The sequence below is a fragment of the Apteryx mantelli genome, chromosome 3, assembly GCF_036417845.1.
Source record: "Apteryx mantelli isolate bAptMan1 chromosome 3, bAptMan1.hap1, whole genome shotgun sequence".
Classification (NCBI taxonomy): Eukaryota; Metazoa; Chordata; class Aves; order Apterygiformes; family Apterygidae; genus Apteryx; species Apteryx mantelli.
This window is the reverse complement of record NC_089980.1, coordinates 23,733,146-23,743,777: the sequence shown is the minus strand read 5'-3', so window position 1 is coordinate 23,743,777 and position 10,632 is coordinate 23,733,146. Positions and strand designations below refer to the sequence as shown.

Sequence of the window (10,632 nt, the reverse complement as noted above, 5' to 3'; positions counted from 1 at the left end):
TTGCCTTGTTTAAATACCACTTCTTGAACATGCAAGGCCTTTGCAGAAGATAAAAATCTTTATAAACAAACAAGCTGTATTAATCCAAGTCATGTGGCATATGCCTTTAAAGTGGTATCACTTTTGAAAACAGACACCCCCACGTCTTGAAAGACAAATCACTGTTAGTTTAGGCAAAAACTAGAAGTGTAGTTATTCACAGGCTAGTTTTCTTTTAAAAAAGGTTAATGGACACCATTCTTAGGGGATCTTCACAGTAAGACTCCTTATTTATGCTTGGCCAAGGCAGCTTTGTTTCAGTCAATTGGATTTAAAAGTTGTCTCAGCACAGAGCATTTTACAGAATAATAATATTGAATGTTTTCAACGAAGCACTCACACCCTAAGGTCACACACTAATGGTGACAGACCCTCGAAGGAAATTGGCTTGTTCAGAAGCTGGACTGCCTATGAGAATCAGGTAAGTTATTAAATACATAACCAAATGTCACCTATTTTCTATATATTGATTTTTCAGCTGTAGATCTCAATCTTCATTTAAAAGGTGGTTACAGTATCATTCCTGTACTACAAGTTTATCTCCCCTAAACCAGGACCCGGAGGAAGTGAAAGAAGCACAGGTGCACTGAAGGACAACAGTGTGCTACTGTCCTGAACCTGAATGAAGCGAGAGGATTTGCTCTGCCTATAGCAAGAGGGCTAGCACTTTCTGGATGACTTAATCCTTTAAGATCAACCTAGGGTAATAATTAGTTAAGCCTTACTGGCAAAAAACAGGGCTCCTTTGCCTTTATTACAGCAAAATGTTGAATATAATTCACTTTTTTTTTTTAACACTACAGGAAGGAACTAAGATGAAATATAATTATCTTAATGAGTTAAAATGCTTTTAAAAGCACTTACTTGGCTTCAGTTCCATTTCCCATTTTGACAGACTTGGGCATCAAAGCATCCAATCTTCCATAATAAATCTGACGCTCTTGAAAGTGTTAGCTTAGGACATTTGTAGAGGTGCTTATGAAAGGGGCTTTCGTTTCTAAACCCAAAACTTGTGACCAAAGTTCTCGTTTCTACAGCTAGCTTAAGGATCTTTCTGCAATCCAGAATATGCTTACAGAATGGGCTACATATACAGAAGCTCAGGTTTAAAACTCTGAAAACAGAAACAATGTAGTTTCACATAAGAAATCAGACACTGTCTACTGAAGAGCTATGTACAAAGGAAGAAGTGAAATCAAAATGCTCAGAGAATCCAGGAAGTGCAAACATCAGAAAGAGTGGAAAGAACGAATTCCAAAGGTAAACTAATCCCATTTCTTTGTGCAGTGCCAAGACCCGTATTCTTTGTTAAACTAACCCCACGGAACAAAACTAGATTATTGAAGATGCTAACTAACATGTAGCAACAAAATAAGTGATAGCAAGGGAAAATCTCTCCCCCCCCCATTCCTGTTTCTCCTGCAAAGACAGTTACCTATCTACAGCCCCCACAAGCTGCCTGTCTGCAGCCTGTAATTGGCACAAACTGCTCACTGGCAATCACAAGCACGTGCTAACCTGCTGCGCTGCAAAATTCAGTGCTTCGCATGCAGATACCCAATGTAGTCAGACACTCCTCTGGTGGGTCAGCAGCCAATTAACTCAATTTATCATCAGGTACCTGTGGAAAGCTTCAGGTAGCTGGCAATATGATGGACCAACTCATTAACTAAAAGTTTATTAGGAAACAGTGACCAATATACATATACACCTGTGCATATTCTCAGCAAAGGCATACGCTAGAAAAAGCAGAGCTGTATGAGTTTATAAGGTTTCTGCTGCCCCACACGCACAGTATCAAAGTGGCTGAAGACTCCAGGATGAAGTCAAGAAGCTTGTCTTCTCTTCTGAAGAGGTCTACAATATCCAAAAGCTTTTATTTTATCAGTATTAGCAATACTTTATCAATATTCTTGTGCATTATGACTGCACAGTATTGCCCTCATTTTTCTGCAAGCATGCGGAGGTCAAGCTTAATAACATATACTCCCAAGAAGGTAGCATTAATATTTCCTTACAGTTTTACAGAAATAGTTCCTGAATCCAGCAAACTGAAAATCCATCCCCCCACCTTTTCCTTGACAACTACTACTCTAATATAGCAATATAGTACTGTTATTTCCCCCCCACATTGTTCAAGAGTGCCTGCCTCTAAACCTGCTCAAGTATCTAGCTTAGGCCTTTTGGCCACTTGGTGCACCAAGTCCATCTACAGTTCTGTCTCTATTTTTATTCTCCCCTGCATGACCAAATACCAGTCATGCTGTTCTGTACCTCAGCTCACAGAAGACATCTACACGCCAAACCAAGTTGAGATGTCCAAAATTACACTGAAATAGCTGCAGCCTTTATGCCTGCTAACCAAACAGCTTAAAGCTCTACTTGTTCACTACAACCCATGTATGACTTCTGTTTAACAATCATTTACTGTAGAATAGTGCTTTAGATAAAAATTGTTTAAATAGTTAACACGGTATCTTACAAATATTAACACAACAATTTGAAGCATCAAAGAAAGTTCTCAGCATCATGGTATCTTAATAAAGATGAACTATGAACAAAATTTAACCTTCTTTGTGGATTTCAGTTATTGTATTTCAAAAATAAAAATCAATTCAGTAAGAAAAGCGTTACATATCTATCAGTCACTCCTGCAGACTACAAACTGAGTAGCCAAAGACAATCTAGCACTGACGTATTTTCCAACAATACGCAACATTATATGTTCAGCTGAAAGGGTAATCTAATGCAATATTCAAGTCTGGATTTTGTTTCGAGTCCTTGGCAAATGTGAGAATTCCATTGCTTCTGAGTAGAACAATTATTTTTATGTAAGTGACAGCAGGTGGCTATTTAAATAGATTGTTTTGTTATATTTAAATGCCAGTACAGACAAGTCGTTGTATGGCTCTCCCTTTACTTTCATGGTTTGGTTTAAGCCAAAATATTAGTCCAGGAAAAGCTTGGTTATACCAGCAGCATAATTACATATAAAACCCATCTGTTTTTAGGTATGCAAGATCTAGTCAAAGCAAGTATCAATTTCAGTACCAGCTTTTCAAGCAAAAAGCTTTTGCAAAAGACAAAGCTACCATCACCCTACCAGAGGTAACAATGAGAAACAAATCTAAGCCACATGAACACTGGTCTATTTTTGACAGTGGTATTTAAGTATTTATTAAGCTGGTTTTCATTCATTTATTTAGTTGGCTGACATCCATCCGCCACACAACACTTGAAAATGCACGGTTAGCAAGCTACTAAAATAGAGAGTCTGGATAGCATTTGGTTGTCTTTTTCCATTAACATAATAGGCGACAGCTTCTAGAATTTGCCTTGCTGATATACTTCAACTCCGCCTGAGGCTAGGATGGGAAAGGTCCCCGCTGCTAGTATAAAGTAGTTCACTACTAGAAAAAACAAAACAAAACATTTTTTTTTAAATATCAATATTTGATTAAGCAGAAAAACTCCCAGCTTTCCATATGATATCTAGCAACATTCAAGCAAGATTTTACTTACTGGTTCAAATACAGAAGTTTAATTATTTAGCCAATATAACAGTTCTACAGACTGCATCACAGATCATGTTGCAAAGCTTATGATCAAGATCAATACTAAAAGCTAAAATCTTGCTAGTGACAGTGCTAATATATATTGGCAATTTTAACATTTTAGTTCAGAAGACATCTGCTCTTCTAAAACCCATTGACGTATATCATTTATGTATATGTTTATTAGAACCAGTCATCATGCTACAGTATTATTCAGGTTAATAAACCTTCTCACTGTGAGAATACACCAGCATAAGATATGAACACAATGTAATCTATATGAAACCGTATCATAACTTTCAGAAATATGCTTGCTGCCTATCAAATAAAGAATAAAGTACTGTAGATTTAGAAAGATTTACATGTCTTCTTAGCATATTTAATGTGTAAGAATAGTTTATTGTTCAATTTCCAAAAATAAATATAAGCTTTCAATTGAAAGCATTTATTTTCCTAGTTTTCCAAAGTGGAGTCGGGGAAAAAAAGCTTCAGGCTTTTCATCAGTCCACTTTGGTACATAAAAGCATCTCCTGTCCCAGTATTTGCTCAAATCCAAGTGATATTTTCTTCCAGTGAAATATGACCGGAGCACTCATTTTATTTTCAGCAATTCAGTCTGTTTCCATGGCAGCACTGCGGGATTCCTTAGCCACCATGAGTCGCATTAGCTGACTGTGGAATTTCTCGATCTTCTTTACATCTTGAGCCTGGTCTGTTCTATACAGCAAACACTGTAAGAGAAAGTTACTAAATATCAGATTTCACTTGAGCTATTTTTATCCTGTTTATAGTTACAACAAATTTGTACTTGGCACAAAAAAGTTAAGTACTCAGCTTCCATTTGTAGTGTGCTGTTATCATGAGGCAGCACCAATACAACACCAATACAAAACTACACTCAACTTCGTGACTATTGCCCAAACAGTGGGGTCATTTTTAAAATTTATGTAGGTCTGTATTTACCTTTAAGTTTCTCTCAAAGAATCCTTCTTTCCATTTTGAAAACAGTGAAGCTTATGGTTTATCATAACATCTTCTCTCAAAAAAGGTGGTAAACCTTGGGTGATAAAGCTCTCTTTAAAGACACCCTTGTTAGCAGTGTCTAAAAATAGAAGCAGATTTTGAACCTGAAATTACTTTCCTATTCCCTGTATTTGGAAAGTAAAGTAATTTTGTCTTTACTAGTTCTTAATGTAACAATGCTGGTGACATAAAATATATTCAGTGTTTCCCACTGAAGCAGATTTCCCCCCTTCTTAGCAAAATCAGTTTCTAAGACAATCTTAAACATGGGAAGTAACACCTGATTAAGATTAAAAGGGATTCCTTCACATGACAAGCCAATAAATGCAAAAGGAACAAGAGTAATATGACTGTGACTGATCACAGAAAGTCTACCTAGTTTCTTCCCAGACTAAGTAATTTCTTATACCTGTACAATATGAATACGAGTGTCCAGGTTGATTTAGCAATGAACAAAACCAGAACACTCCATTCTCCAGTGCTGTTAATACAGCACTTTTGCCCGCATTAAATTCCAATTTGAATTCCGAGACAATCAGCAGAATAGAAAAGTTCAGTTTTTCCTCCAGTTATATTAGTTCTATAGAGCTAGTTGTAAGGAAACCTTTCTCCTCTCTCTCCCCCTTTTTCTTTCCAAATCAGTGCAACTGCTTTCTATGAGTGGAAGCAAGTAAGAAGGCATGCAACTGAAAAGTCTAAGTTCATGAATCCACCTTACCTGACCTTCCACTATAGAAGGCAACTAAATTGCCCTTTACATCCTCCTGCTATCAGTGCCCCACATTTGACCTCTCACACCCTCTAAGCCCTATTATCCTGGGAAGAAGTGTCATTATTGCAGTTTTACATGTCTCTCAGATATTTGGGATATAAATGCCAGACTACCTTTCCTGGAAAGAAGAAATCCTATTTTTCCAATTCAGTGAAGATTAGAGTAGGACACACCACTGTTGTTTACTCTGGACTGCAGAAAAATCAACAGCTTTGCCTGTAGCATTGCTAGCACTAGGAATCCCTGTAGCTAGAGGGCACATTGGCACATGTATGCAATCCCATTTCTACATGCTGCCATCCACCTCACATCATAACCCCTCAAAAGTTTCTAGAGTACCCTTTCAGATTGTTTAGAACAAGGGCAATCATTAAAAGCAGCTGCTCCATCTCCTTGGACAGTAACCCTAGGAAGGACACTGCAGAATTCCACTTTATATCTATATCCCACAGGTTTTACTAAATGTGTAATTGACACCATAAGATCATTATTTCAGGAGATTAGATCTCTAAACTAAACCTTGTAATTCTGTTTAACACTCCAATATCACTGATTATGAGACATACTGTCTCATAACCATGAAGGAAGAGCTTAATCTACGCTTGAAAGTTGTCACTTCTTTGAGCAAGTGAAAAAGGACAACACTCATGCAAGCTGTCCTATCAGTATAAGAGTTTTTACCAGCACAAGATTGCATAGTTCAACTGAACCATTATGAAGCATATCAGTGGAATACAGAAAAGTATGTTGTGTCTACGCTACAGAATTTGCTGGAATAGCTATATTAAAATCTCTTTTTATTTTAACTGTACACATTCTTCTCTCCCCACATACTCAGTAGGGTATTCCTAGCTGCGTAGTTATTAAGCATGGAACCTTGCAATTTTACTCCTAGTTTTTTTGTTTGTGTTTTTTTTTTTTTTTTTTTAACAGGAGTAAAATAATGGTTATCAGCAACAGTTTGGCCTAAAATAACTACATTAAGACTTACGAGAAGACCATTAATGTATGAAAATGTTTCTTGGACTATGCAGAGGTGAACAGTAGGTCAACATCAGGCACAGACATAGCAACTAAGGAAGGCTGAGCACAGTAAGTTTTTATAAAACTGTTGGGCACTCTCCAGACAATGGCTAAGAGCTCGTAAATTGACTGACAGCAAAATGCAAGTCCTTGAGAGGTACATTGAGCACTGAGAGCATGTTCCTTACTTACAGCTACATCATCCGTTACTTTGATACAGAGGTTCCCATCACAGTGTCGATATTTGAGAACAACCCGCACCTGAAATAACAAACATTAAGAATTAACATCTACAGCTAACAATTCTCAAAACCTATCTGAAGGAAGACTGCCTAAATTCAGAATGCCCTTTATTAGAATTATGTACTGCTTCACAGTTTATATCATTTCCTTGATCAAAAGAAGCATCCATTCATCATCCTTTCATTTTATTCATATGTGGTATAAAAAGACACAGAATTGTCTAAAATGAGAAAAAGAGATTTAGTATCAGTAATTCTAACCAGCAGGAAGCAGAGCAATTTTGTTACATGCTCAGACTTTTCCTAGCTGAGGCAAAGACTGTAAGACAGCAGACAGATTTAAGAGTGCTAAGCAGCACACATTTGAAGAGAAATCTAAACATCCAGTTCAGTTTTCAGAGTTAACCATATGCTCTTCTTATGCCAGATGCTAGTTGTAGATCTGATGAAAGTATTTTAGACAGACCAAGTCTCTCTCTAGGTATTGAACAGTGAATCAAGGACTGAACTAGTCTTGACAGATTCTGAAGCTCAAGGGTCTGACAACCATGACTCATGAAAAAGATTGATCAGAAACTAACAATCATCATGTCCTGGCCTGTTCACATCATGTTCACAGACACTAGTGAGGAACTGGCTAAGTTCTGGATTAGAAACCCAGAGGTTTTCTCTAATGTGGGTATAAACAACTGACCATTAAGTTGTACCCCAAACTGAGATTTATCCAAGCAAACTGGAAGTCCAGACTCAAAAGTACTGAAAAAGTTATGAAAGGCAAGATGGCATGGTCAAGCAGTTAAAAAAAAAAAAAGAAATCTAGGTCAGTTTAAATATTTAATTGTCCTTAGCACGGCTCTATGAGGCATAGTATCCAAAACTATAGAACCTGTGCAAAGTTCTCCTGATTATGTCAGGAAGACAGTTAAGACTAGCTCAGGAATCAATACTAGTGAACTGTAAGGGACATTACTAGCAAAAACCAATTTAGGACCTCTGTGGTGGTTCTCAACTGTGCTGTCCACTACCCCTACAGCCAGGATGGTTCAGAAACTGAACCTTTGCATTTCCCTGTCTAACATATTAAAACCGTATTACAGTGACACTGGTAAGCTTGACATGGTAAACTCAAAACCACTATAATGCAGCAATTACCAAATGAACAGTTGCAGGAACCTAAATGACAGGCAAGACAACCTACAAGAGTCACGTCAATGCAAAGCACCCTGCCTGTCCCCCCCATATTACACACATCAGAAAAGCTAAACGGAAACCTGTGTTTATAGATGAGAAATGTTTGAAAACCTGGTACTATGTGGAGATTTGAGACTTCGCTGTTTCTTTTCTATGGCATCTAAACTATTATGTAAAAATGTCACACTGCAGTTAATTCCTCCGAAGGATCTGATAGTTTCGCTAAAGCCTATAGACAAATTTCAATAGTTCTTCTGATGTTTTTGCAAGTAGAAAAGGAAGATACAAAAATAATACTTTCATAGTAAATAAAAACAGATGACTGAAGAGAGTTCTTTCAAATTAAATTGCTTTCAAGACTCAATGAGGCTAAAGTGGGGTGTAGAAGCAAGCACTCAGCTCCTCTCTGAAAGAGCTGCTATTGTTGATACCTGCTCCGAGATTTAATCTACCTGCAGTCCTTCCAGACTCTCAAATCAAAGTTCTCAAAATCACCACAGTAAAAAACAACAACATCCAAGGCAACAGACTGATCATGAAATGCTTGCTACTGAGTGCAGAACCAGCCCCAGAGATTTCATATCTATTATTTCTAGTCTCAACTAGAATATCTAGAAACAAAGCAGTATGTGCTTTTGAGAACACTGAACCAAGACAATCCCTGTTGTTTAATAAACTGTCTTCCTCTCTGAGGAACAGCTATGTAACAATATACCTCTCAGTTAAGCAGGCCCAGAAGCAAAACAGAGATTTTGCACAACACAGACTGAGATAACTTGCTCTCACAAAAAGCAAGACCACTATCTAGCCTTGCCAATCCCAGAAGAACATAGACCCATCTGCCATGACTTATTCTTCCTTCAATTTCTTGACAAGCATGATTACATACATAAGCTTCTCGGGCTACTCTCCCGCAAGTCAAAAGGAGGGTGTTCATACTGTGACTCTGGGGCTTACATTAATTCTTCCATACATACACAATTTTATTGCCATGGAGAGGGAGAAGAGCCCCCTTTTTGAGGTCCACCAAGAAAAGCAATGGGAAAAGAAACTCCTGCCTGCGGTGACATTCCTCCCTCTCAGGCTCTTTCACTTTAATTGGATAGTACAGAGCACAAGAAGGAAAAACAGAACAGTTTATTTTATGATCAGTAGACAAGTGGCAGTTTCACATAAAACTGTCATTTACACTTGTCAAAACCAGAGGTTAAATACTATTTTGGAAGTTTTCTTTAAGTCCCTTATTTTTTGTGAAGAAAGCTATTAAAAAAACAAACAAACACAGAATAAGTTCCCAGGCATACTGATGACTTCCACATCAGTTTTTGAACTGCTTTTTGGCTGAAGTATTTGTAGTGCTGATTCTGAAGATCTAAGTTGCTTTAACTCTTTGCATGAGCTACATTCCTCAAAGAGTTACTAGAAAGCAGCAGTCACATACCAAAAACAACACCTAAAGAAATTATTCTTTAGAAAACAAATAACTTCAGTTTGCATTAGTATCATGCTGTTGACTACACGGTAAGAACTAGTATATGTTTTCTTTTAATCTTTAGAAACACAAATTCAAAAGTGAAATGGTCTCATACTTTTATAAAGCTATACAATAAACTTACACCAATCCTCAACATAATCCTTCATTCAGCTGAAGTCTTTTAGTCGCAATTCCCAATACACTGGCAAGCTGCAAACAGGCAAGTGCACAACTTATTTGAAATTAGGTTCTCAAAGTTCATACAGGCCACTGGTAACACAACTTGAAACACTGTCTCCTAAAATCATTGTCAGTAGTGTTAAATGAGAACTTTGTTGTGTTTCTTCGGAAAAAAAGGGTAAGGTGTTATATCTACAACTGACTTCAGGCTTTTTGGAGTCTTCCCCCCTCTTCTTCTTTGTCACTGCTTCTTTTCTCCCTTGAAGGCCATTAGACCAAACCTAAAAAAAGCTCTTCCAACCGTTTAACATAACACATCTCTAGTGAGCACAGCGAGCTTTCACAGAGCTAGAGTCTCATTTACCAGGAGCCCATCTCCCCTCTTGACAGTTACGGCAAAAAAGCCATTTTAAAGCAGCGCCTAGGGTCACAGCCTGCCTAGGAAACAGACCCCCATCACTGAGGATCACCAAAGCCCCGGTGCTGCAGCAGGCCTCGCGGCCCGGGAAGGAGCGGGCTCATGGGCACGCCTCCCTCACCGGCCGGCGAAGCGAAAGCGCCGGAGCCACCCGACCACCCCGGCCGCTACCCAGCGCGTCACCCGGGAGCCACAACACCCGTCAACGGGCCTAGCGGCGGGGGGGGGTTAAGGCCGAGGCCCGCCCCGCCGCCGGCCCCGGCGCTGCCCCCGCCCCACCTTCATGGGGTCGGCGAGGTAGAGCTTCTCGGCGGCGCGCGTGAACTCCTCCCAGGTCTGGTAGTGCGGCATGGCGCGGCCGGCACTCCGCTCCGCTCCGCTCCGCGCGACCAGCGGCAAGATGGCGCCGAAGGCGGGCGCTGCGTCACGCTAAGCGGGCGCCTCCCATTGGCCGGCGGGGATCGGCCGCCCAATGGCAGAGCAGGTGACTCAGAGATGCTGGCCCCGCCGGGGGAAGGGCGCGCGACGACGGCAGGGCGCGCGGCGGCCGCCGAGAGGGGAGCCCGGACCGTGGCGCGTTTGTGACAGCGACCCCTCCCGGCGGGGCGGGGTCCCCTCCCCTCCCCCCGCCCCGCCAGCGCACAAGGGCCCCTTGGGCCGCCGCGGGGTTCCCGGGTTCGAGTCCCGCCGCGGGCGCCGGGCCGCCGCGCCAGGCG

General features: G+C 40.1%; 1 protein-coding gene across 1 annotated transcript; it reads right to left on the bottom strand.

The window, feature by feature from the left end:
* Positions 1 to 1,701: 1,701 nt before the first annotated feature.
* Positions 1,702 to 10,315, bottom strand: SRP9 (signal recognition particle 9). The gene is made up of 3 exons (XM_067292930.1): positions 10,196 to 10,315; positions 6,604 to 6,672; positions 1,702 to 4,324 (listed from the first exon to the last, which is right to left on the bottom strand). Exons 1-3 carry the CDS (start codon positions 10,265 to 10,267, stop codon positions 4,205 to 4,207), a joined length of 261 nt encoding a protein of 86 aa, XP_067149031.1. The 5' UTR covers positions 10,268 to 10,315; the 3' UTR covers positions 1,702 to 4,204.
* Between the last annotated feature and the right edge of the window lie 317 nt (positions 10,316 to 10,632).